Source organism: Macroventuria anomochaeta, assembly GCF_010093625.1.
Source record: "Macroventuria anomochaeta strain CBS 525.71 unplaced genomic scaffold BU25scaffold_41, whole genome shotgun sequence".
Lineage (NCBI taxonomy): Eukaryota > Fungi > Ascomycota > Dothideomycetes > Pleosporales > Didymellaceae > Macroventuria > Macroventuria anomochaeta.
The window spans coordinates 200901-225830 of NW_022985402.1; the positions used below are offsets into that span (position 1 = coordinate 200901).

The 24930-nt window shown below is 51.9% G+C and overlaps 8 protein-coding genes and 1 non-coding gene across 9 annotated transcripts; 7 read left to right on the forward strand and 2 right to left on the reverse strand.

Moving 5' to 3' along the window:
* Positions 1–3105: 3105 nt before the first annotated feature.
* On the forward strand, positions 3106–5896 carry BU25DRAFT_462510 (uncharacterized protein; the record flags this gene model as incomplete). Its single annotated transcript, XM_033710527.1, has 3 exons — positions 3106–3180; positions 3234–3618; positions 3666–5896. The coding sequence occupies 3 exons, from the start codon at positions 3106–3108 to the stop codon at positions 5894–5896; spliced, it is 2691 nt and encodes an 896-aa protein (XP_033557076.1).
* A 584-nt stretch (positions 5897–6480) lies between these two features.
* On the reverse strand, positions 6481–10312 carry BU25DRAFT_442922 (uncharacterized protein; the record flags this gene model as incomplete). The annotated part of the gene is made up of 5 exons (XM_033709333.1): positions 6481–7239; positions 7295–7866; positions 8462–9140; positions 9335–9989; positions 10038–10312. 5 exons carry the CDS (start codon positions 10310–10312, stop codon positions 6547–6549), a joined length of 2874 nt encoding a protein of 957 aa, XP_033557077.1. The 3' UTR covers positions 6481–6546.
* A 403-nt stretch (positions 10313–10715) lies between these two features.
* Positions 10716–12128, forward strand: BU25DRAFT_414871 (3-carboxy-cis,cis-mucoante lactonizing enzyme). Its single transcript, XM_033707400.1, has 4 exons — positions 10716–10997; positions 11052–11160; positions 11211–11684; positions 11733–12128. The coding sequence occupies exons 1-4, from the start codon at positions 10851–10853 to the stop codon at positions 12089–12091; spliced, it is 1089 nt and encodes a 362-aa protein (XP_033557078.1). The 5' UTR covers positions 10716–10850; the 3' UTR covers positions 12092–12128.
* Positions 12129–12435: 307 nt separating this feature from the next.
* On the forward strand, positions 12436–14312 carry BU25DRAFT_414872 (alpha/beta-hydrolase). Its single transcript, XM_033707401.1, has 2 exons — positions 12436–12606; positions 12677–14312. Exons 1-2 carry the CDS (start codon positions 12524–12526, stop codon positions 14283–14285), a joined length of 1692 nt encoding a protein of 563 aa, XP_033557079.1. The 5' UTR covers positions 12436–12523; the 3' UTR covers positions 14286–14312.
* A 949-nt stretch (positions 14313–15261) lies between these two features.
* BU25DRAFT_t128 lies at positions 15262–15349 on the reverse strand. Its single transcript has one exon. It is a non-coding gene; the product is annotated as a tRNA-Cys (tRNA).
* A 1639-nt stretch (positions 15350–16988) lies between these two features.
* On the forward strand, positions 16989–17912 carry BU25DRAFT_451752 (3-alpha--hydroxysteroid dehydrogenase; the record flags this gene model as incomplete). The annotated part of the gene is made up of 3 exons (XM_033709768.1): positions 16989–17551; positions 17612–17787; positions 17878–17912. 3 exons carry the CDS (start codon positions 16989–16991, stop codon positions 17910–17912), a joined length of 774 nt encoding a protein of 257 aa, XP_033557080.1.
* A 442-nt stretch (positions 17913–18354) lies between these two features.
* Positions 18355–19277, forward strand: BU25DRAFT_351242 (uncharacterized protein; the record flags this gene model as incomplete). Its single annotated transcript, XM_033703349.1, has 2 exons — positions 18355–18742; positions 18937–19277. The coding sequence occupies 2 exons, from the start codon at positions 18355–18357 to the stop codon at positions 19275–19277; spliced, it is 729 nt and encodes a 242-aa protein (XP_033557081.1).
* Positions 19278–19981: 704 nt separating this feature from the next.
* On the forward strand, positions 19982–22559 carry BU25DRAFT_479948 (uncharacterized protein; the record flags this gene model as incomplete). Its single annotated transcript, XM_033711041.1, has 6 exons — positions 19982–20089; positions 20192–20536; positions 20681–20834; positions 20929–21444; positions 21563–21757; positions 22045–22559. 6 exons carry the CDS (start codon positions 19982–19984, stop codon positions 22206–22208), a joined length of 1482 nt encoding a protein of 493 aa, XP_033557082.1. The 3' UTR covers positions 22209–22559.
* A 564-nt stretch (positions 22560–23123) lies between these two features.
* Positions 23124–24898, forward strand: BU25DRAFT_202921 (uncharacterized protein). Its single transcript, XM_033701118.1, has one exon. It carries the CDS (start codon positions 23248–23250, stop codon positions 24757–24759), a length of 1512 nt encoding a protein of 503 aa, XP_033557083.1. The 5' UTR covers positions 23124–23247; the 3' UTR covers positions 24760–24898.
* Positions 24899–24930: the final 32 nt, after the last annotated feature.

Here is a 24930-nt window from a genome sequence, read left to right on the forward strand (position 1 = left end):
AACCTCTGCCGCTCCGAGCTCGCTCAGTGATAACCAACCCCCAACGGCTTTCTGTACCTCTGCTCATCCCCGAGAACCAATCGAATAGTGTCTACGAGCTTTGCTTAAGACACGACTTCAACAGTTGAACACAATGCCATAAGGGCAGCGTGTCTACTTGTTATATACTTTAGCAGGAGGATTTGCTCAGATTGCTTGGTATTGAGTATACTGCTCGTACCAAGTATACTGACGCAGCCTAACTGCTTGATTTGACCAAGATTGATGGTTGTAATGATGCAGGCCAGTAGGGAAGATGTCCAAAGTAAGTGTGAGTTCACTACAAGGCATATGGGAGTGCTGGGACGTTGAGAACACTAGGATTGAATTCCCTACACCTATAGGTCTTGTACAAAAGGATACAGAAAAACTACTCTATCTAAACTACAGTATTGGAGTCATTAAGTATCCCATTTGGAGAGGAATTGGAAGTACCCTTGTCCATGTGACAAGGAGGTAGTTTGCGACAGACAAGGAGCGGTGTGCTGAGACCTGCAGGAACCACATCGGTATTGGGGCAGATACAGTTGTAGGTGTTACAATGATCATACTGAGTATCGTTGATGCGGCCTCACTGCTTGGGTTGATCAAGTTGCTCCACTGAGAGTGATGATCATACTGAGTATTGCCAACGTGGCCCATTGCTTGGGTCAATCAATACTACAGTTCCTTGGCTCCTCTTGTATTGTTGCGTAGTCCTGTTTGTTCAGTGTTGTTGCAGGTTGCCCTTTGATCGTAACAAAAAGCACCTGGTTTTCAGCTACAAGTACCTGTTGAAGTCGTACTTTAAGCAAAGCTTGTAAGTACTTGTTACGATCAGTGGTACACTAGGTAGCACTGACAAGGATCGCTCTCACGCTAACGTAGGCAACAACAGAGCAGCGGCAAGTCTTGGTTAATCTGAGACGGGAACAAGGCCAGCTGTCAGACTGCATATATGCTCTCACTGATCTCACGATCTGACGTACAGCAACAGAGCACGTAGAGCACCCTGCATGAACGCTCCCACTGCTCTCACTGCGCTGTCAGATCACACAGAGCAGACAGATCACCACATAGACATGTTTAGTATACAGCATGTAGGAACACAACCCTTATGGTTTGTGTTCAACCTCATCAATTAAGTTTGTCATTGGATCTCAACCAACCTTCAAGCTAGACAGATTGCCTGTACTACTTATTGTTACCTCAAGCTGTTGTTAGGTGTTTCACCCAGGCAACTTACCCCTATTGTTCCAGAACCAGAGCTCATCCTTGAGAACCAATCAAATAGTACTTACGAGCTTTGCTTAAAGTACGACTTCAACACAGTGTTCCTACATGCTATATACTTGAATGATTGTACAGAGTCCTACAGTATCTTACTGTCTTATGAGATGTTGTCCCAAAGTCCCATGGGATATGTGAGACTGCGTGGGAATCCCATGGCTTGCTTGCTTCCATTCCATAGGACGCTAGACTACTTGTATCATCCTAGTGTACTCACGTGGCTGTGGGGTAGCTTGTACAATGGGCGCGGCTTCTCCAACGGCTGTTCTCCCTATGTTCAATAACCGCTGTGCCCAGGCCCAATAACTCCTTCTCTTCTGTACGTGTTTGTAACAGGGTCTCCACTAGGAGACCAAAGCATGTCCAAAGAGGCCCTGCTAAGCAAGGACACCTATCCTCAGGATCTATCAGCACAATAGAACAACAGATAGAAGTCTTGACCCTGTTTTGGGATTATACCATGGTCATCAGCAATGCTAGCCAGAATCTCTCCAACACATCAGCAATCAAAGTGATCTAAATACTTGGCATGCTCACAACTATCAGAACACTTGAGCACATGATCTTTTTGTGGGGTCTTTGGGCATTCCATTGATCCAGAAATTGTCAAAAACATTAACAATTGGCTGAGCTATAGGTGGTATAAAGGTAAAGGGTTGATGTGGCTGACCTCCTTAGTGTGGTGTTGGGTGGGGTTGATTATCTCATCTCAATTTAGTTCGGGCACGAATTATTGCACGCCCTAATGCCTGCATGACCGCTCTGACCTGCGTGCATTGTCAACGAACCTCACCTCATCACCTTGAACGCTCAGCACTCACCTAATTGAGTCCAAACTCGTGGAATCGACGTTTCTTATCGCACACGCAAAGTCTGCCTTTGTGATCAGCAGGCTTACGTTGTTTCCCCAACCTTCAGCCTTGTCGCCGTCACCTTCATTGGTAGCTGAACATCATTTCTTGTTGTTGTAGACCCATCTCTGACTTCACTTGTCAAACCCCTGACTTTGTTATGCTGCAATTTTCTGCTTAACAAAAACCTCATGAGTACCTTAAAGCGCAAAAAGCAGTCGACGGACTTGGCTATCGCAGACATGTTCAGCGGGGATTCGTTCTCGCCAGGATCAGAGACCCAAATCAGCGACTATGACATTCCAATCACGCAGCAGGGAGGTTCAGCAGATCTACATCAAGCAAATCGGCGCAGGAATGGCTGTGTAATAGCGCCACTGGGATTCGATGCTCGCGATTTTGGAACGGCTGCCTCTCAACGACCACGCAGAGGAGCGCCTTCTCAGACATCACCCTTGATCACCATACCACAAGACCCGCCGCGAAAGCCCAGAAGAAGAAAGGTATCTATTACTAATCAATTCAATGGCACGCGCACCATGGAGACAAGTCAAACATCAAATGACGAGACAATTTCGCAATTGTCTGCTCATGAAGTGAATGGAAACGATGCAGAGCGCGAGCAAACGCCTGAGCGTGATCAGGCACCCGCGGAGTTGCCAAACCCCTCCGCAACCCGCAGAAAAGACAAATACTCAGGCTGACAAATACTCAGGCTGCTCCACAATCTTCACTTCCCAGATGCACGCGAGAAAAACGTCCTACAGAGCGTTCTCAACAAGCACCAATCGAACAGGTCACCTTGTGCAGGCAAAAGTCCATAACGAGCACTGTCCGAGTCCTTAGCGATCAAGGTGAAGACACACCAACGACGAAGAATCCACGATCTTGCATCGTTCGCCTTCGAGTGCCTTCCATTTTTGTAAAACCCAGATCCAGGGAGTCGATGTCCTTTACAGGGTCATTTAGTCACCGACAGAAGAGCAGTGACAACAACGATTCACAAGCCTCTCAAGAGCAGGTCAGCAAATGCCCAGGCTGAGCATATGCCAAGTTACTAACAAACAAGGACAGAATCAAAGCATTGTTGAGAACCACAGCTTCCGAGACCATGATGCAGAGACCTTTGCGCAACCACAGCCAGAGCCAATACTCGCAGATAGCCAGGACTTGTACTCCTCTCAAATTGGCTCGGATGATGATACTACAAACTCACACGCGGCAACTCACTTGCGGGAGCACCTTCAGGTAAGCGGCAGCTCGATGCGTGAGCGATTCAGCACGTTTGGGTGGATCTCGAGACAAGATCAACAAAGATCATTCGCAGCCCTGACACCTGAGACATCACCACGAAGACAGCCACATTCCCAGGACGATGCTCCGATAGTGCAGAATGATACTGCGACCAATAACGACTCATGGCAGACTCAACCTACGTTACCTTGGTGCCCGCCGTGGAGTAAGTTCGCATTGAACAGGATGTCATATCTTGCTGATATTCTCTAGACGCTCCATCACCCGGAGGTACGCAGCAAGCACCAATATTCACTGATGTATCCTTCCATGCATCACAAGCAACGACAATCGATGAGGACCCGATGGACCTACCGCCTTGTAATGGAAGCCCGACACTGAGCCAGCAAGCTCTCCACGACATTGCTGACCGACTATTCGCGCATCGCACTTTTGGGCCGCCAAAACCAGAGCCTGTCGGTCAGCCATCGGTTTGGGCTGATGCACGCATGGATCTCTGCGAGACTCTGCACTACTTCCGCAGCTATCAGAGCGCTTGCCACTCCACTGGCGGTTTCGTTAGAGGTTTCATGTTTGATAAAGTCGCCCACCCTCGTGACTACATCGACAGCAACGTAGTCATTGCACGTGCGGGTGGCGGCCAAGTCAAAGACAAAGACTCTGGCGAGATGAAAGCCAGTGGCGATCAGGTCGAGGGCACTACCTCGCAGAATTTGAAAAACTGTATGAGCCACTACAACCCAGTGGTGATCATCACGGGAATCGACAACCCACACATGCCATCACAGCCTCCGCACCAGTACTGCGTCTTGGACTACTTCAAACCCACCCACACTTGGGTGGAGAAGAGTGGAAACAGCAAGATCGTGCGATATCGTTTCGAGAAACTGAACGCAAGGAAGGATTCTTGGTGGCGTCCAATAGACGTCGAAGATCCTGTCGAACTTGGCTCCTTCTCACCACCATTCATCAAGTCTTGTGGCACCTGTGCGCGCGAGTCACTGCAGATCTATCTGAATGGCTGGATGTGCCTCCAGCCAACCTGCGGGTTGTTCTGGTTAATCCTCCCGTCCAGCCCCGACTCTCCTCGAGGAAGTGAACCATTCGAGCCCGACGAAGCATCTCTAGTCTACGATCCGCGCTTCCTCAAAGTCCACACACCCTGGCCCAACGACGACCACGAGTATCCATTGACCTCCAATGATGCCATGCTATCTAGTCATGCCGTTCCAGGCGAAGACACTTCAGAAGCGTTCATCAGAGGCGCGGTATGCCCCTTATGCGGGCGCTGCAACTCCCGCATAAGCTGGACGGGGTGGGAATGCCCATGCGGCTGGACAAAAACACCACCCCACACCCTCATCCCCGCGCTCTCCCTCCGCGAGCCCCTCTGGCCACTGACGCACAACTACACACCCTCGCGCGACACACACTCCCCCCTCGTCAAAGTCTTCGTCTCCTTCGCACACAACTACCGCATAAACCGGTACTCTCTCCCCGGCATCAGCGGCTTCATAATACACATGGTCGCCAACCGCACCGTGGTCTCGGAACCTGGCGGTCCGGACGCCATGTTCGAAGAATTGCAACGCGTCGACATTGGACTGCGCCGGCGGATGATAGAGAACAGGCAGCTCAAGGGCGGAACATACACGCGCAACTTCCTCGTCAACTACGGTATGCCGTACAAATTCATCGCCGCGACAGCCTCGCACTCCTTCCCGCCCTCCTCACACCCCATCACCGCGGCACGTTCGCGCTTGAGCTGGGCGGCTAGATATCTGTTATCCCACCCCCCTTCCACTCCACCATCTCCTTCCTCTGATGATGATGCAATGTCAACCTCCACGACCTCCACCTCTTTTCACCCCTCCTTCGCACTGAGAGAGTTCGAGGAGAAGGAGTTCAATGAAGTCCTCGCTCTCGGCTACTTCGAATCGCAGCGCGTCTCGTACCACGACGACGGCGAATTAGGTCTCGGGCCCACTATCGCAACGATCTCGCTTGGCGCACCGGGGACTATGCGGATCCGTCTCAAGGCGAAACACCACCTCGGCGTGTCCAAGGCGGGCGTGTATACTGATGCCGTACCATTACCAGGCTGTTGCAAATTTGAGGAGAGGATGGCGCGGGTTGACGAGCTGCGCGACCTCAGAGCTACGGTTAGTTCGGGGCAGTATAGGAACAGGTTAAAGCAGCTGCCCAAAGAGCTCGACCTCAAGACATCAGGCAACGCCAGCGACGCTCTCACGATGAAACTCGGGCACGGCGATATCATCATCATGCACGGTGTGGAGATGCAGAAGTACTACGAGCACTCTGTCGACCATAGCGGAAAGTTGCGCTTCGCGCTAACATGTCGGTATATCGACCCCGACTCTTTGTGCGAGAGCGAAAAGCCAAGGTATCCAGTCGAGCCGGATAATGAAGGGTACGACGGCGCCGCTTGGACGTTGGAGGACGAGCAAGAGGGGAGCCTATAAACCAGCATGGCCAGATCCAGCATAACATTTTCAGATAACTATTAGGACATTACCGTGATCTGTTGCGGTATCAATCGGTCCGTACGAGACCGATTACCATTACTTAGACTGTTATGGACTAGCACGTTCCAGGGCCAGTATATATCGTCTTCTCCTAGCTAGATAGCAATCCAGCGCAGTATTCCATCAACGCGAGAGTCCTACGTTGTCGTTTACCGTAGCTAACAGTGTACAACAGCGGCCCTTGCGGCCACATGATCTCTTGCGAGATATCCGTCTTTCTTTCGAAGTCCTGTGCCCTGGCTGTTCTGCGATTTCGCACCGCACGCGACTACGTTTCGCTGTAGCGAATGAATGGCGAGCGCCTTCGTGCACTTTGATCAATCGACCCAAGCCGCACTCGTAGCGTGCAGCAAGGATCAGTATAAGCCCAGCCACAAGCGTGTTTAGACTCAACGGTCGGCTCCCAACACGCCAAAAGCAGCAACTTTCCAAGACCTCCATCGAAACCAGACAAACCCTGGTCCTAGTAGCTCAACGGTAGTGGGGGCTGCAGAGGAGGAGGAGGAGGAGGAGGAGGAGGAGGATGAATATGTTGAAACTTGACTTGTCTACTACTATTTACATTTATGCTTCTTTTCCACCACTATCTATATCTCCTGCTTATACTCTTTATTAAACGCGCGCCCGATAACCATCCTCCTAACCTCACTCGTCCCCGCGCCAATCTCGTAAAGCTTTGCATCCCTTAAAATCCTGCCAACGGGGACTTCGTTCATGTACCCCATCCCGCCCATGAGCTGGACTGCGTCGGCTGCGACCTCACTTGCACGCTCCGCCGCATACAGAATCGCGCCCGCACAGTCTTGCGTTTTTATGATGGGGTCGGCGTGCGACTCGTCGACCGCACGGGCAACGCTGTATGTGAAGGAGGCGCTGGCCCGGTACTTGGTGTACATGTCCGCCAGCTTGCCTTGAACGAGCTGGTTGTGCGCGATCGGCTGGCCGAACTGTTTTCGCTGATGGGTATAGGGGAGGACATTGTCGAGGCAGGCTTGCATCAGCCCGAGGGGACCGGCGGAGAGCACGAGGCGCTCGAGGTCGAGACCCTCCATCAGCACGCGGACGCCTTTGTTGAGAGAGCCCAGCATGTTCTCCGCGGGCACGAAGACGTCTTCGAAGACGAGTTCGCCTGTGTTGGAGCCGCGCATGCCGAGTTTGTCGAGCTTGTTGGCGACGGAGAAGCCTTTGGTGTCAGTGTCGACGATGAAGGCCGTGATGCCCTTGGAGGCGGCGTCAGGCGCGGTTTTGGCGTAGACGACGATGGTGTGTGCGTCTGGGCCCTGCTACCGTCAATCCATTGCTCTCAAGTTGTAGAAAGGGGATATAGCAACCTACATTCGTGATCCACATCTTGGTCCCGTTCAAGAGATACCCCCCATCCACCTCCTTCGCCGTCGTCTTCATGGAGACCACATCACTCCCCGCAGAATGCTCACTCATCGCCAAACCGCCGATCCTCTCTCCACTTATTAGTCCAGGGAGGTACTTCTTCTTCTGCGCCTCATTCCCATTCAGCATCAACTGATTCACACACAACTGGCTATGCGCCGCATAGCTCAACCCTATACTCCCACTCGCCCTACTCAACTCCTCCATAACAACACAGTGCGCTTGGTAGCCCATCGCCAGGCCGCCGTGTTCTTCGCTCGCGGTTATGCCGAGGAATCCGGCTTCGCCGAATTTCTGCCACATGTCGTTGGGGAACGCATTCTCGCGGTCGGTTCTTGCAGCAAGCTCTTCAGGGATCTCGCGGCGTGCAAAGTCTTGGACGCTTTCGCGCAGCTCGTCGAGATCGGATTGCGTGGGCGGTGTGAAGTTGACGGGGTGTTTGGTCGAGGCGTGGCGGACAGTGGAGAGTGGTGCGATGCGCGGTGCGTGGCGGAGGGTACGTGTGAGGAGGCGGGGGGCTAGGGCTGCCATTGTGAGTGCTCTGTGTGTAGAGAAGAGGGGGATCGTACAGGGAAGAAGAAATCGTGGTGTCGCATGCTGGGCATGGCCGCTTCACGCTTCACGACGGCTCAAGCAAGAGCAGCCGAGGCGACCCTGGATTGTGGAGAAAGCACGGATGGGGAAGGCGGATATGCGCCGCTGTCCGCGAACATGCCAAAAAGAGATGATAATGTGAGAATCTTTTGCAGCCCCAAGTGGCTCTTAGATGCATACATGTTGTGCCTACGACTCGTGTAAGCATTCCACTGCGACCTAGAGATGCTCTTCGTCTTCTCCGCGTCGTTTCCCCATCCGTTCGGGGCGGGCTCATTCCGCCATCAACAAACACCCAAAAAGAGACACTAAAGTGAGAATCGTCGCGACACCACCCGAAATATATAACTATGTGAACGGTCGTACGAGGATTCATGTATGACCCAAAATGGATAACAATGGGAAAAAACTAATCGCTCAATTGCGTGTCTTAGTGGGGAGCCCCTAGATCCTCCACCTTCTTCATCCCCCTTCCATTGCACTCCCCCACATCCAGCGCCACTAAGAACCTGCTGACACAGTTGTACGCTGCAACGGTCGCTGTCAATTCGACAATCTGCTTGTCTTCCAGGAATGTTTTGAGAGCCTCCGCAACATCGTCCTCCACGTGTACCCCGAGAGTCATCTGATCCGTATACTCCAATACACTTCTCTCCTCCTTAGTCAACTTCTCCAAACCCTCCCCGTCCCCCTTCCTCTCTGCCCCTCTGCCGATGAATGGGTGCTCGAAAACGATTTTCATGGTTGATGTAGACACGCCGGCTTTGATTGCAAGCGCGGCATGCACATCCCATTCGTGCACCGCGCCGTTCAGTGCTGCAATGCGGGATATGGCGAGTTCTTTCAGTGTGTCGGGTACAGAGGTCTTTGTGCGGATCGCCCCGATGAAGGAGCTCCAGCCATCTGCAACGCTTGGATTGTGTAACAGGGCCAGATCGAGGGGGATCAACGGACGGGGATTGCGGCGGGCGGCGATGCGTTCGTAAACCGGTCGGGCCTCCTCGGTAGGTGCTTCTTTCGGAGCATATGGAACGCGCATTGTGAATTGTGGGGTGGTGGTGAATCGGCGGTGGGAGGGGGGTTTGATTCGTTTGGTGGTGTGGCGGGTCAGAGCTAAGAGGAGTTTGACAATATGAGGCATGATGGGAGGGGGATGGAGGTATATATGTTCAGGAATCACGGTAAGCGAAGTCGGCATCTGGGAAATGTTTTTCCCATTCACTTAGAACGATTTGGCGGACGTGATCTGAAGTCATTTTGTCTGCTTATGAAGTAGATGCTTTTCATTGAGCCAACGCTAATATATCCGCTATTTACGAACAGATGATCCCAAACGCCCATGCAATCACACAACACACATGATATCTACAACCTGCTCTGCTCATCGAAAACATTAGGCAGCCTCGGGATGCCCTCAAGACGGCCAGTCTTCTTGCCCGTCGGCGCAAGAGTGACGTTGTACTCGAGGTCGTACTTGGCCTTGTCGTCCTTGCTGGGCTCAAAGTCGAGCAGCAAATCGTCCTTGACAGCGAACACGGTGTCGTTCTGCACCCACTGGTCGTCGCGGGGGTACAGCTGTGTGATCAGTGGCTTGAAGCCCTCGGCTGTGACCATCAGGTGGATGTGAGCGGGGCGGAAGGGGTGGCGGTCGAGCGTCTTGAAGAGCTGGCCTGCAGCGCCGTCCATGGGCAGCGAGTACGCGGTCGGCTTGTAGCAGTAGTACCAGTACTCGCCGTTCTCGTTTGTGGTGAACTTGCCGCGCAGGTTGTTGGGCTTCTGGTTCTCCTGGTCCTGGAAGTCGTACTTGCCATTGGCGCTGGCCTGCCAGATGTCGATGACAGCGTTGGGGATGCCCTTCTTGGTGTCGAGGTCGCGGACGACGCCGTGCATGAGCGTCTTCTGGCCGTCCGGGTGGGGGTCGGTGATGATGGAGTCGCCGAGCTCACGGAAGGGAGAGTGGGGCGACCAGAAGGGGCCGAGGATGGTGCTCGATGTGGGTGCCTCGCCAGACTCGCTGATGTGCTTGTGGGCGATCTCATCGACCAGCCTGGGCGTGTTAGTCCAGTTTTGCTGTTTGTGGAACACTAAGACTTACGACTCTACACCCAGAACATCGGAGATGCGGTGGGCCTCGTTTCTCGACGATGTGGTAGTCTTGCCAATGGAGTTCACGAAACGGACACCCTCGAACCACTCCTCGTTGGTGAGCTCGACCTCGCGGATGAAGTCGTGGAGGTGGCGAATCAGCTTGCCCATGACGAAGCGTGTCCTATCGTCCACCTTGGGACCAATGGCGTTGATGACAGCATCAGTGAAATTGGGGTCGAAGCGGTGCTGAGCGTTGTCCTGGTACTCGGGTGCAGATGCCATTGTGAATGAGGTGTATCGTGAATAAGGGAGAATGAACTGGGTATATGAAATGAAGTATGTACAGAGGAGTGAATACTGACTTCCGGGGAGCAGTCCCCTCTTATATGGCCCATTTTCTCAAACCAACCAGACTAGCACCATTGACAATCGCCGTGTCTCTAGCCGGGCCATCAGGCGACTCGCCCTGGTTCTCGAAGGCTGCGGCAGAACGCCCCGGCTCGTGAAGCTCTGGCACGCGAAAAGATGGCGCACAGCTGCACGAGTGCCGGACGTTGCGAATGGCTGCCCCGCATTGACAGGGATGGACGACCAATGGGAGTGCTGTCATTGCGGAAGAAGGCTCTGCCGGCTTTCTTCCTGACTTTGCAGCGCAGTGCCCCGCCATCGGTCCCACGCCCCGGATGTTTGGCGTTGTGAGTCGAGATGCGCGTGGCCTGCGAGATTTGGGGGATGGACGATGCTGTCTCTGGCACGATCAATTGGAGGCAGACACAGGCGGACGACACGAACTTCGAGATTCCACACCTCAGCAGCCAACATGACGAAACACCACTTGATGTGCGGCACGTGGGTGAAGCCCGGGGTCATCATCACCGTCTCCTTCGACACGGAGACGCTGAAGCTGGAGCTGGTCAAGAAGACGGAGATCCCGCACGATGAGCCCATCAGCTGGATGGCATTTGACGTATGCTCGACTATCTATGCAGTAACAAAGCTCAATGGCTGATGAGGGCTGCAGCATCAACGGAAGAACATCTATGGCTCGTCCATGAAGAGATGGACCTCATTCCGCGTCGATGCTCCTGGCGAGATTGTGCAGACAGGCAGCTACCCCATCGGCGGACATCGTACGTCTACCGTGCTCAAACTTCGAGGCTTAGCTAATATACCACGACAGCCAAAGCGAACGACGCCGACACTAAGACACGTGCCATCTTCAATCTCCCTGCGAAGAAGCCCCCATATGCGGTGTACTGCAATCCCTTCTACGACCATGCCGGGTTCGGCAACATCTTCTCCGTCGACGAGTCTGGCGCCATGAAGCAGAACATCCAAAACTACGAGTACTGCGAGAAGACGGCGATCCACGGCATGGTCTTTGACCCGAGCGAGACATACCTGTACAGCGCAGACATGTGGGCGAACAGGATCTGGTGCCATAAAAAGATCGACGATGAAGGCCGAATGGAGACAGTGGGATACACAGAGGCGACTCAGCCAAAGGACCACCCCAGATGGGTCGAGATACACCCAAGCGGACAGTATCTTTACGCGCTGATGGAAGGAGGCAACCGCCTGTGCGAGTATGTCATCGATCCGCAGACGAAACTGCCAGTCTACACACACAAGACATACCCATTGATTCCCCCTGGTATGTCAAGCCTCTCACTGCATCCAAGCAACACTGACAGCCGCACAGGCATACCCAACCCAGACACCATGTACCGCTCCGATGTCGTCTTCCTCAACAAATCCGCTTCCTACCTGTTCGCGACCTCGCGCTCCAATTCGTTCGACCTGACAGGGTACATCGCGGCGTTCAAAATCGCGCCTTCTGGAGCAATCGAGCGCCAGATCTGTCTAAACCCAACACCAACATCAGGTGGTCACTCGAACGCTGTGTCGCCGTGTCCGTGGAGTGATGAATGGCTCGCGCTTACCGATGATGAGAAGGGTGGCATTGAGATCTACAGATGGCAGGATGAGTTCCTGGCGAGGGTGGCCAGGTTGGAGATTCCAGAGCCTGGGTTTGGTATGAACGCCATTTGGTACGATTAGGTGGACAGGACCAACAGGCGCAATAGACATAGAAAACAAGACACTTTACTAGTGATCGCAAGGCCTCAGTCATAATCAATTCGACCTCAATGTCAATAGCCTCACAAGTCGCGTCCACTGTATTCACATGTCTACATATTCTGCACAATGATGACTTCCCCACATTCGGGCGCTAGACGCATAACATTTCCGATCGGAACACGGAGGGGTAGACTCGGAGCCCTGGAGGGGCTCACATCGTGGAGCTTTCGTACATTAGCGGCTGCCGGCAGATGTCATCGGCGCGGGCAAGCTCTCATCCAGCGTCACGTTGTCTGTAGCCTTAAATCAATGTAATTCTGAATCGCACATTCTTGCACGAACCCCTCGTTGACTGACACTGAACATCCAATTTGTCTATTCACGGACTTTTGTCATCGCAACCACACCGCCATGGCGTCCAAATCCACCCCCGGCATTCTGTACGTGACCATGCAGCCCAAACCCGGGCTGCCTGACGCACAATTCCACGACTGGTAAGTTAACATCCCTACCCAGCCGGATCTTCTCATCTTCAAAACACCATCTCACACCTCTTGCAACCAGGTACCAGAACGAACACGGCCCGAACCGTCTGCGTCTACCCTTCTGCAACAACGGATTTCGCTACCGCGCAACTGATCTCGAGAAACAAAATGGATCAAAAGAGAAGCCGGAGTGGATGGCGATTTATGATTTTGATGAGCTGGAGTGGCTGACACGTGAGCCGTACCAGAAGCTTCGGAGTGCGCCGGTGCAGACGCAACGGGAGAGGGATACAATGAAGCAGATCTTCGTGGACCGGAAGTCGTACGACCTTCTGGGCGAATGGGTCGGCAGCGACTTTAAAGACCTGCAGAAGGTGGAGAGTGAGGGCGAGAAGAACGTCATGGTCGCAGTTAGTTTCATGCTGCAAGAGGGTGAAGGCAAAGAGGAAGAGCTGAAGAAGTGGTATGAAGAGGAACATGTGCCGCTGCTGAAGAAAGTTCCTGGATGGCGAAGAACGAGAAGGTTCGTGACGAGTTATTTGGATATCCAGGCGAATTCGAACTTGCAGAAGGAGTTTCTCGCGCTCCATGAGTACGCGCCGCAGAATGGGCTTGGAGGTGCGGAGTTCACGGCTGCTACGACGACGGAGTGGTGTGACAGGATCTACAAAGACGTTATCAAGGATCGCAAGCGGAGGACTTACGATCTGTACTACACCTTCGGCGCTGCGCAGCGCGACCTCGCTTCTCTCTCGTCCTCAGACACTGTGCCGGCGGAGAGTGAGTACGGACTGTTCAAAACGTACCCGGCGCACAGCTCACCTGAGAAGAGGGCTATCATTGAGAGCAAGATCACGACGCCTGATGGCGTCAATCTGTCCTACCGCCTCGAGGGCAGCACAAATCCCGATGCCCCACTGCTCGTGCTGTCGAACAGCATCCTCGTCGACTATGGGATCTGGGATGACTTTGTGGAGAACTTCATCAAGCTCGCCCCTCAGTATCGTGTTTTACGCTACAACACCCGCGGTCGCTCGAAACTGCCAAAAGACTCAATCAGTCCAGTCACAGTCGACGTGCTCGCCGACGATGTAATCACATTGCTGGATGCCCTGCGCGCGAAGACAGCTAGTATCGTGGGTGTATCGCTCGGCGGCGCGACAGCGCTGAACGTCGCGCTCCAGTATCCTGGTCGCATCACGTCCTTCATCGGGTGCGACACGAATGCGTTTGCACCGCCGACAAACGCAAAAGCGTGGAACGAGCGCGTCGAGATGGCTGAAACCGAAGGCCTGACAAATGCCGAGGGCGAACCTATCGTCGGCGAGGAGTTGGCTGAAATAACGACGCGCCGCTGGTTTGTGAAGGAGAGTTATGAGGATAAGGAGTTGGCGCCGAAGTTGGAAAGAGTGAAGCAGTTCGTCAAGACCAACTCGCTCCCTGGTTTCCGCGACAGCGTTAGGGCGCTGCATGGATACGACATCCGCTCCGCCATGTCTTCCTACGCAGGTAAGGGCGCGTTCCTAGTCGGTTCGGGAGACGGCGTGTTGCCGAAGACCATGAAAGAAAACATGGCGGACAAACTCGGTAGCGGTGTCGAACTCAAGACCATCGATGGCGCGGGCCACTTGCCCATGGTAGAGAAGCCGGAAGAAGTCGCCAAGTTCGTTGCTGGATTCTTGCAATAATCTAGAATATGATAGATGAAGATGGAGGACTTGAATAAAAAGAATGTACTCGACCAAGTCTTACACATGTAGTTCACCAACACTCTCACGTGTTTCCTGAGTCCGATAGCCTGGTCGACAAATACGAGAAGACGACAGCGCGCTTCAAGATAAACGGATACTAGAATGGTGGTCGCACCCGTGAGGAGTTGTCGAGATGTTGGTAATTGTGTTATCGCACGAGCTGTTTGTCGTAGACCTGCTATTGCGCAGTTCAAGCGTGCTGGGGGTCTTTGGAGGTCTTCGATGCCGTATGATGTAGATTGCGATTGTAGGATTTGGAAGTGGTGCTGTCGCGGTTTGGGAGATCGCTGGGGAACGGAGAAGTGCCGACGGTCTATAGGCTCGAGGAAATCGTGGATTGTCTGAAGTTCGAGTTTGGTAGAAGGTTTGAGGGGGGTTGTATTTGATACGATGCTGTGGTCGTTCGTGCTCTGAGTTTCCTGTTGTTGAAGGCCTTCTGCGTATTCGATGCATAGTTGCGCTTGAGTATGCAGTAAAACGCAACTGATGCAGCGAACACGGGATGTGTACCGTTCGAAACGAAAGCGTCTGCTTCGCGAGAGTATACAAATCTCCGCTAATAGTCTCAGGACAAACACCTATATGGTACTCAAAGCTAGCTAAAGCCCATTTGTGGCCTGATGGTGCCTTTGGAGTTACTGCGAGTGCTGAGGAGTGCACAGCATTGATGTTGAGTCACCTTTTCTCGTAAACGCAGAACAGAATAACACTGCCAGAACCGTGTTGGAAAATTGAAGATCGCATCTGCGCGCCTGTTTCCTCTCGTTGCATCGTTCATCCACAGCACACTACCGCCTACAGCCTATTCTACTCACCAAAAAAAACTTTCGTTCCTTCTTTTCTTACCTATATTGCAGTCGCGCAGGGGACGTGCGAAGAGTCGAGGGAGTTAAGAAAAAAAAGTTATGAAGTCAGGGCCGAACCGGAGTCGAACCGGTGACTTCGGGATAAACTGCTTTGGGAGGCTGCAATCCTACACTCTACCACTGAGTTACCGACCCAATTTGGCAATTGGAGTACTCCTGAAGGAGGTAACTGTCCTTGATGAAAGTGCAGTTGGATAAATATAATATATAAGGTTTTGACAACCCGGCGACGATGAAGGTAAGGAAGGAGATCTAAAGTATCTTAATGGAATGCAGAACAGAATGATAATTCGAATTAGTGGGGAAATTTTGGTTGAGTAGGTCTAGTAGTTTGAACCAATAACTGGCGACGATGGTCTCCGGGTGGAACCATGGGCTGAAAATTCTCGAAGGTACCCAACGCCGTTCTGCAGGTCTCCAAAATGTGACAGGAGACTACAGCAGTTTCTACGACCGTTCTCCAATATCTTTTGTATACTGAAACTTGTCCAAAGGTGGTGTACGTAGAGCTAAGGTTGGCTGGTCGTGATGGCATTTGAACAATGGCCAGAGCCGGCGTACTTCAACAGGGCCAAGGTGGTAAGAAATTGACGCACCCACATCCACGATGTTCTGGCTTGTACTGCTGCTGCGTCTTATTACTATGTCTGAATGGCCACGTTCGTGCAGCAGACAGAGGCGCTTGCTACTACTACGCCCGCACCCTTCAATATATCAGTTATAGAAGTATCCTTGGGAGTAACGGGAGACGTTCCGGCGTGTTCTGCAGATCTGAGAATCTCCCACCGTTGCGTAGTTGATTGCAGCTGAACGTTGCTATGTAAGGCGGGATATCAAGTGGCTGCTCGACCGTGGAACTCCGTAGTACAAGTCGCCCGACACTTTGTAATCGTAGTCTCTGGAGTGTGGAGCAAAGACCTGTAGATGTTGGTGAAATCTGAGCTCTGATTGGCTGGTTGAGGCAGTCGCACAGAGGGTATCTGAGAATTGCAGCAACGTGTAAATGCGAGCAAGGATGGGGTCGGCGATGTGACAGAAACTAGCGTTGAATATGGAAAAGGGCGAAGGTCGGGAATCGCAGTTTCGCCGAAAAAGTTGAAGGAGAGTTGACCTTGCGCGCCTTCTTGCTGCAGGCGCGTAGTGAACTGGATCCCGATTCATCGTGAACAGTACGCGACGGCACCCGTGCGCAGATGGGAAGCTACTCTTCATAAAACACTGGCAAGTGTTTGTGGGCACTCTATTGTCTTGAGTGAGAGCAAACTCCAAAGTGGGCAAAAATGGCATTGTCTAATGTCGTGATCTGGCGCACATCATCGAGTTTGGCGGTTGGCGGCTTCCGTACCCGAACAAAGGTTTCTGACAGACTCTAGGGCTCACTCCCATTGACTATACATCAGAAAAGCGGACGGAGTCCACAACATCTCATCGTATCGTGTTTCCAGGCCTCCAAGGGCGTAGACGAACTTCGACTTAACGTACTTGCGGCACGCTGCTGCCGCAACACTAAAACCAGGGTCCAGCACCGAAGGAGGGGGGGGTTCATTTTCGACAGCATGTGCTACAAGCCTCTCGCCAATACACCCAATTATTCCTCACGGTATGCCTTCATATCCATAGTGCTTGACTCTTTACAGCATGTCCCTACTTCCGTCAGTTGATAGCGCGGGTAGCGCGCTACTCACAATAGCCTGGCGGGCCGATGAGTACTTAAGACCACCTTGCCGCTCGTGAACAACTACAATTTTCCGTTTACTCCACGATCCTCATCAAGATGTCGCTCAAAGATAAGGTCGTCGTCATTACCGGCGCAGCGTCGGGCATGGGCCTCGAAACCGCTCGTCTCTTTGCCAGCAAAGGCGCCAAACTCTCTCTTGCCGACATCCAGGCCGAGCGCCTCAATGAGTTGCACAAGGAGCTTACGGAAACAATTCCAGACGTGAAAGTCATGATCATGGCCGTCGACGTCTCGAAGCGTGAGGAAGTTGAAGGCTGGGTTTCCCGGACGGTGGAGGCCTTCGGCAAGCTTGACGGCTGTGCCAACTTGGCGGGCGTCATTGGAAAGCAAAGCAACGCCGTTCCCATCGAAGGTGTAGACGACGACGATTGGGACTTCATCTACGGAGTCAATGTCATTGGGCTGAGGAACTGCCTGAGGGCACAAATCCCGCACATGAATGAGGGCGGTTCGATAGTCAATGCCTCAAGCATTCTGGGACTCATTGGCGCGGCCAACAACCTGGCATATGCGAGTAGCAAGCATGCGATTATTGGGATGACAAGAGTTGCTGCGAAAGAGTTGGGTCCAAAGAAGATTAGGTGCAATTGTTTCTGCCCGTGAGTTTCTAATTCCGCGAAAGAACAGTTTCAATGGGCAGGACTGATGATCGTGTACAGTGGACCGGTAGATACACCGATGCTAAGAAACAGCTATGAGATCCTAGGAAAGGAGGTGGACTATGGGTTCCTGCCGCTGGGTAGGACGGCAGATCAGAAGGAAATCCCGGCGACTGTCGAGTTCCTGATCTCAGATGCCAGCTCGTTCATCACAGGGGTTGCGCTGCCTGTTGATGGTGGGTGGTTCTGCTGAGCAATACGGCAATATCAACAGCGAATTTACCGCAGCCTTTCGTAAGCCATGGTATGATGATAACTCTTGGCAGTGCCAAGCCTAGTCCTGATTGGGCAGCATGAGTGAATGTGGGTTATCCTTGATCCACCTTCCTCCTAGCCTCCTACACCTCTCCTCCCATATAAACAGGGGTCAAGTGCCTTGAGGCGTACTATCGCCGTACTACGGCTGCCTCAATGGCTATCGACCACTTACGGTATCACCAATATTGACACTACGGATCGATCAATCACATGAGCGTAATTGAACCGTAGTATCAACAGTAGTATTTCTTGTTGGATATGCTGAAAGATCGTACAATGTCATGACTAGACGGATGGATGACGCAGAAAACCGCGAACCCCCCGGTGACGTCAATTAGGCGTGCTGCATGGTCTAAGTGGAGTCCAAATCTCTGTTTGTAGATTGTTTGGATTACAATGCTAAAAGGCACAGATCTACTCACACTTATAATCTCGCCTTTCCATCATGTTCTAATCACGTATTATTCGTGACATCCGAAGACATCATGTCTGACGATTGGTTCTCTCACAAGCTCTATCCATACGGAGACGGCAACACCGAAGATAGATGCCACCCTGAAGAAGCACAAGCACTAAAAGACTACTTGCACCACCGAAAAGCCTCAATTGAGGCCGCCCGAGCCACCACTCATCCTATCAGCGTTGCAGTTAACCCCAAAGACGATTTTCACCGCCTTTGGGGCCCTCTCATAGATGCCTTTATGGAGCTTCCAAGAGAGCACACAGAGCCACTCATAGCACTTTTACAAGCCACCAAAGACCTGCCAGATCCCGAGGTCATAGCCAAGAACAGCGGCCGGCACGATGACAGCTTTTGGGAAGAATCACAGGGGTTTGGTAATTTGTGGTCGGATGTTGTTGCGGTATCGGTCGGTCTATACAAGGTCTGACTGTACCCCTGACAGACTACCCTAGTCTAGTATGTGACCGGTCACTGGCCTGAGGTTAGGTATATAGTCGTCATCTCCAGCTAGATAGAAACTCAGCGCAGTATTCCATCGACCCGATAGTCCTACATTATCATTACCGTAGCTATCAGTATTCTACAGCGGCCTACGCCGCGACAGATATGTATCCAACTTACCTCTGGAGGAGTATTGTTGAGCCGACTAAGGGCGAAAGGCGCGATATACTGAGGGTGGATCACGCGAGGAGAGCGGAGGTTGAGGCGAGACTAGTCACCGTAGGTCTCGCTGGTATTAGAATTGACTGGGGGTATGAAGCTGTTGTTGATGCTCTGGAGAGTAGTAATGCGACACTCGACTTTGAGATTCCAGTCATGGCAGAGTGGCTTGTGATCTGTGGCAAGCAGCTCTGGGGTGGCGCGAGGATGAACAAGAAGAGCTGGGGGCTGAAGGCCAGGGATCGCGATCCCTTGAAGGATTTGTGGAGGAAAAATGATGATTAGGTGCTGAGTTTGGATAGACGGGGATTTTGGAAGGAGCGGTTGAGGGGGCTACAGTCGGAGGTGGGAATTATGATGGATGTGAGGAGAGCACTTGAGGCTATGAACGAAGAATCAGCGCTGGCGTGAAACGTAGATGGACCATGAAAAGTGGTGTCCAACAATCACGACCGTTCGGAAAGTTTTGTACCCACATTGTTTGGCCCAAGCGCAACTAATGAGGTTTGTCCAGGCTGAACTACAAAGCAGCGTTCGTCCCATAATATGCAGTCTCGCCGTCGCTGAACGTTACGTTACGCTCAATTCAATTGTAGATATTGCGTATACAACGACGGCCGTTCCACTATATCACGATCAAGTGCATTGAGTGAAAAGCGTTGCAGCTAACATACAACATAGGGCCTCTAAACGCCCTATGTTGCTTTTCGCTGCCATGCCAGCCCCGGCCAGACTGGGCCTTCTGACCATATCTTCTACTACCCCGGCACCTCAATCTATAGCTTCCTGGCTGCATACTACTCAACCGCAAGACAAAGCTTCGCCAAACGTCACAATGTCCGACAGCGACTCAGATGACCACCGACGCGTCGGCGACACAAGAAGAAAGAGAAGGCGGCCAAATCGAACTTTCTGGACGCAATCATGGATTCATCCATCCAGCAAAGCATGGAGAAGCCCTTGCTAAAGCGAACTAGGCCGGCTACAATATGGCATCCCTAGCCTGGGTCATCACCATATCCATCTCAACCATGCCGTACGCTGAGACGGCAATAATATGGTTGCACGATAACTTCACTAACAAGGTCGGGCTTGATGTGAGCGACGCATTCACAACCGGTCTGATGATCTGGATCAGCAAGCAACCTTCCAACCACCTTTTGCGTTGGTTCCCTACATTTGAGCTCCTTTTATGAAAGGATCTTAGCGATGACGCGAAGACGTATACTAACAATGAAGGAGGAAAGAAGTTTCACGCCGTGATCGGCTCCGCTGGCTACACTCCGTTCTTCTTCCAGGGCAAGCTTTTCGTGCTACAGAAGACTGAAGATGACAATAATGGTGGTTGGGATTCAAATCATGGTACTGTGAGGCTACGATGTCACTGGGGAAGCGTGCAACCGGTCGAGGTTCTATTCAACGCAGTGCACAAGGACGCAAAGCCGCAATCTACACAAGTCGACATCACGTATGTCCAAGGAGGAAACAAGAATCAGACCTATACGGATAGGAAGCGATCCCTGCAAACCGTTCACCTTGTTCCTGTAAGTAGTTGAACATGAAGTTGGCACAAGTGTATATTCTATTGTGTATTGTCGTGTGTACTCGACTAAGATGTCCATGATATAAGCTTAAATACATGAAGTAGTGGATTGATTGGTCGGTGGGTAACCATGTGACATATGTAGTGTCCTGGGCCTACAGATCCAAAGGCTAAAGAGGAGCTGATCATGGATCTCCAGGACTTCTTTGATGAAGATACGGAAGACTTCTATCAACAGAACGGAATGCCGTACCGAAGGGGCTATATTTTTCATGGACCATCAGGGACTGGCAAGACCAGTTTGTGCAAGGCCATTGCTAGCGAGTAGAACCTGCGATTTTTCCAATTCAACCTTGCGGGCATCACTGATGCGAGTTGAAGGATAAACACCAGGCTTTGCCAAAGCGCTGCATTGTTGTCTTCGAGGACATTGGCAAAATGAATATCGTTCGAGAGCGTCCAATGGTAACGTTACCAGCAACTCCTCAGTCACACCAGACGACAGCAATACTGTAGTCTCGTCTTTGGCCGCATCCAACGCCAGTGTCAAGGAGGTCAAGCTTACTGGTTTGCTTAATTTATCAGATGGCCTGGGTTCGAAAGACGGGCACTTCGTCATCATCACTACCAACGCGCCCAAGACCTTGGATTCAGCACTATATCGAGCAGGTCGAATTGACATGCAAGTGTACCTGAGGTACAGCGCCAAATTTACCACTGCCGTTACGTTTATGTGGATTTTCAATAACAACAAGTGCAACAAGCTGAGCGAGGCCCAGCTTGCTAAGATGGCAACGCGCGTCTGTAACATTGTACCGAAGAACTTCCTGACACCCGCAGAGGTCCTCCTATTCTGCATGAAACGTCGAGGTCAAGCACCAAAGGCTCTACGGGAAGCGAGACAAGAAAGTTAACTTCGAGTACGAAATCAACGATGGAGCACCTGCACCTGAGTTCGATGAAAATGGCGAGGAGGATGACGAGCAACACCTGAGTGACTACGAAGGCCCCTAACTATCAGACCAAGATCAGCTGGGCGAGAACAAGACTGATCAGGGTAATGTTGAGGCGGAATTTGCAACGCAGCACCCGGCACGAGACCCAGAGAAGCTCCATCTCGCTGGTAATGAGTCCGATGACGAATTCGACGGCCTTGCATATGACCGTGACTACACGCACTTATACGGAGATGGCGTGGGTGACCGAATCGAAGGTCACCTAGGTCGGCTGATGACTTCACTGGTTCAACTTCCACCGCGAAGCACTCCGTCGCAAACCAAATCAGCGTCTGGGGTGTGGTTCTACCGAACATGAACATGCACGCGACTTTGCGCATCCAGCACCGATCTCACCGAAAAGCTGTACCGCAGCCAGGCATTGCATCTGCATCCAAAGCTTGAGGTATTTCCTCTGATCGGTCCGGTCGCACTGCAAAAGCGCAGCTCTTTGCATCAGATGGTGTCGCTGATGTACATTCTACTCCTTTCCCAAGCCCTATCATCGATTTAGCGTTACCTTTGCGCGAGCAACAACCAGTTGACAAAGGCCCAACTGTCGTAGACCGCACGTCTGCATCTTCAACGAACACGTTCTACACCGCGCTGTTTTTGGGAGAGCAGACCGAGGAGGGCTTCCAGCGCTCCGCTGAGTCAGAAGCAGAACAAAATCCTTAGGAAGATGAGACGCGCGAGAACATCCAGGCCGTGGATCCACATCCCGTTCAGGATGAAGCGCCGTTTTGGGAGTGAGACTCGAAGTTCCGAAGCTTGCAGAGACGGGTTATAGGGCGGTCAAGCGAAGGATGTTTGTTACTGCCATTGTATTCGATTGAGTGACACCAACTTCTGCTGTAGGTGTATATCGACGGAAACCTTTGCCTAAGTAAGCAAAAACATCAACTTATTGTTCTCTTCTTTTTCTTCTGTTCGTTGAGATCATGGTTCATCAAATGCTTCCCATCGCATGTATGGGTCAGCTCTAATGAAGGATGAAATCCGCGACACTATCTTAGTCCGTTGCGGCTGTAGTCAGAACAATATAAGATCTCTGTGATGTTGATCATGGTCATGCAGGCGTTGCTAGCCTTGTCGGTACGCGGGAGCCTGCGACCGAACTCTCCGTAACTCGAATGACTTGTTCCACGGGCATCCTCTATGAAGTCACTCTTCGTACTCTTGTGCATGCTAAAGCGAGGTGCAAGGATTCTAAGGCGGTCTCGCAGCCTCTCCGCAGTCTGTTACCCTGAGCTTTGATTCGCCCGGGGAACAGCTCCGAGCGAATCAAATTTTCAATAAACATGCATGCTCATCACAGTGCGATATCAAACAGAAAATTACGTGTATCGTAACAATACGTCGTCGAATTATGGGCTTTTCGCTGTAGAAGCGCCGCACGACGTTCGTAGGCATAACAATTTCAGCGTTCTTATCATGAAGGATCGATAGGCGCTAACACAGGTTAACAGATGCAATTGGTGGGACGTACTCCGAAAAGGCCTAGACTTGATGATGTAATGATAATTTATTCCGGCAAAGATAACCTTCATTTCTAAACACGTGCAGGAAAATTTGATTCGTCGCTCGTTCTTACAACGATCTGCACGGCGTCAGTCTCAGCCAGAACGCGCCCGTGAGCTCCTTGCCAATACGCGACAGACAGCTGGCTAACCACAACACTCCCTCTGTTTTACTGCCCACGTCTGTACGCTTCACCATGGGTCTGCTGGATCTTCCTCCCGAGATAATCGACTACATTCTTGACTTCGCAGGGCCTGCTGGTCTGGAAGGCTTTGTTCTCTCCTGCAAAGCCGTGTATGAACGCGCAAAGACCCAGATCCAAGACCACAACTCCTTGAGGCGACGATGGAGGCACACAAACAATCAAAGTACGTCGCGTCGCGGTGACACGCTGAGTGTGCTGTACGAGATTTCGCGAAACCCTATCATATCCGAGTACATTGAAACGCTGAGCCTATGGGACCGGCGATCAGACGAAGATATCAACAGCCAGGGTGTCACCGACAACTTCCGAGACGATGAGCAGTCAATGCAAGAAATCAAAAGCCTCCTGCGTAATGCAGAATTCTTCCAAAACGCAGATCTGGAGGAGTGGTGGTTTGAGATTATGGAGGAAGACCAGGCCACAGACATCGAGAGGGTTGACAAGCTCTACGCTACTGTCGCTCTGCTCGCGCTACTTCCTAATCTCAAAACCCTACAACTACCAGATAGGTGGCACGAGGTCCGCAGTGACGAGGCTGCTGAAGCGCTCGTGCCTTCGGTCGAATCACTAGTCTCTATGTCCAATGACAACACTCATAAGCGCAGATGGCAAGCTCTGCAATCCCTGGAGACTATCATGCCTTTTACAGAAGAAGGATACGATGTTCGTGTCGGTCTACAATGTCTACAGCCGTTCATGGTCCTGAACAGCATCCGAAATCTGTACGCCGTTAGTTGCGTCGCTATCGACAATGACTGGGGCGGCATCCCGTTCCATTGGCGTTACGCAAGCAAATCGCCTTTGACGAGGATAGAGTTTGCCAGTTGCTGTATGGATGCGCATGGTCTGGACGCTCTTCTGGCCAACACGCCCGCTGTCACGATCTTCAAGTATTCTCACCAGACGAAGTGGGATGGTCTGGAAGTCGACTGGAACCCTGGAGAGTTTCTACAGACACTGGCCGACCGACTCGGCAAACAGCTAATTGATCTTGCCATTACAGTGGATGAGATACACGGAGATATCATCAACGGCCTTTCCTCGTTCCACTCTTTCCCAAAATTGCGCAAATTAGAGGTAGACGTGATCCCCTTCTGTGGACCACCTCTCGAAAGTGGGCAGCGACTTGGTCGCGATGCTTTCGTTCCTGATGGCGCCGAAGCATGGACGCACAGCGACATTCCATGCTTGGGCGATATGCTTCCAGACAGCATTTGCGAAGTTCATCTGAACACCGACTTCCCATTACCGTCTGAGCAATCGCTGAAGTCGCTGGTCAAAAACATCATTGATCGTCGCAAAGACAAACTACGACACCTAGAATGTTGCATTATCAGACAGTACCAGTCGGACACGGCACAAGATATCGCCGATCGTCACGAGATCATTCTGGAGGTGTTCGATATGGACGCGATGGACCCCAGAGCAAGAGCGATGATGCCATTATGGAAAAGGGAGTTTGATCAGAAAGTGGGTGGAATCGTGACAGCAATGTCAACTTGAGGTCAGAGAGCAAGAGATACATCATGACCTATATACCCAACCTGTATACCCAACCTGTATACCCAACCTGTATACCCAGCCTGTATACCCAGCCTGTATACCCAGCTAACTGTTCCCGCGGAGCACATCATCTGTATTGGTACTTCCATAAGCATGTGTCCTTCCGTGGAC

Excerpts from the sequence above, each read along its gene's own strand:
- BU25DRAFT_414871 (XM_033707400.1), top strand. The coding sequence starts at position 10,851 with ATGACGAAACACCACTTGATGTGCGGCACGTGGGTGAAGCCCGGGGTC. Across the intron at positions 10,998-11,051 it reads TCAGCTGGATGGCATTTGAC|CATCAACGGAAGAACATCTA; the intron begins GTATGCTCGACT and ends TGAGGGCTGCAG. Across the intron at positions 11,161-11,210 it reads CTACCCCATCGGCGGACATC|CCAAAGCGAACGACGCCGAC; the intron begins GTACGTCTACCG and ends ATACCACGACAG.
- BU25DRAFT_414872 (XM_033707401.1), top strand. The coding sequence starts at position 12,524 with ATGGCGTCCAAATCCACCCCCGGCATTCTGTACGTGACCATGCAGCCC. Across the intron at positions 12,607-12,676 it reads GACGCACAATTCCACGACTG|GTACCAGAACGAACACGGCC; the intron begins GTAAGTTAACAT and ends TCTTGCAACCAG.
- BU25DRAFT_202921 (XM_033701118.1), top strand. The coding sequence starts at position 23,248 with ATGGGTCTGCTGGATCTTCCTCCCGAGATAATCGACTACATTCTTGAC.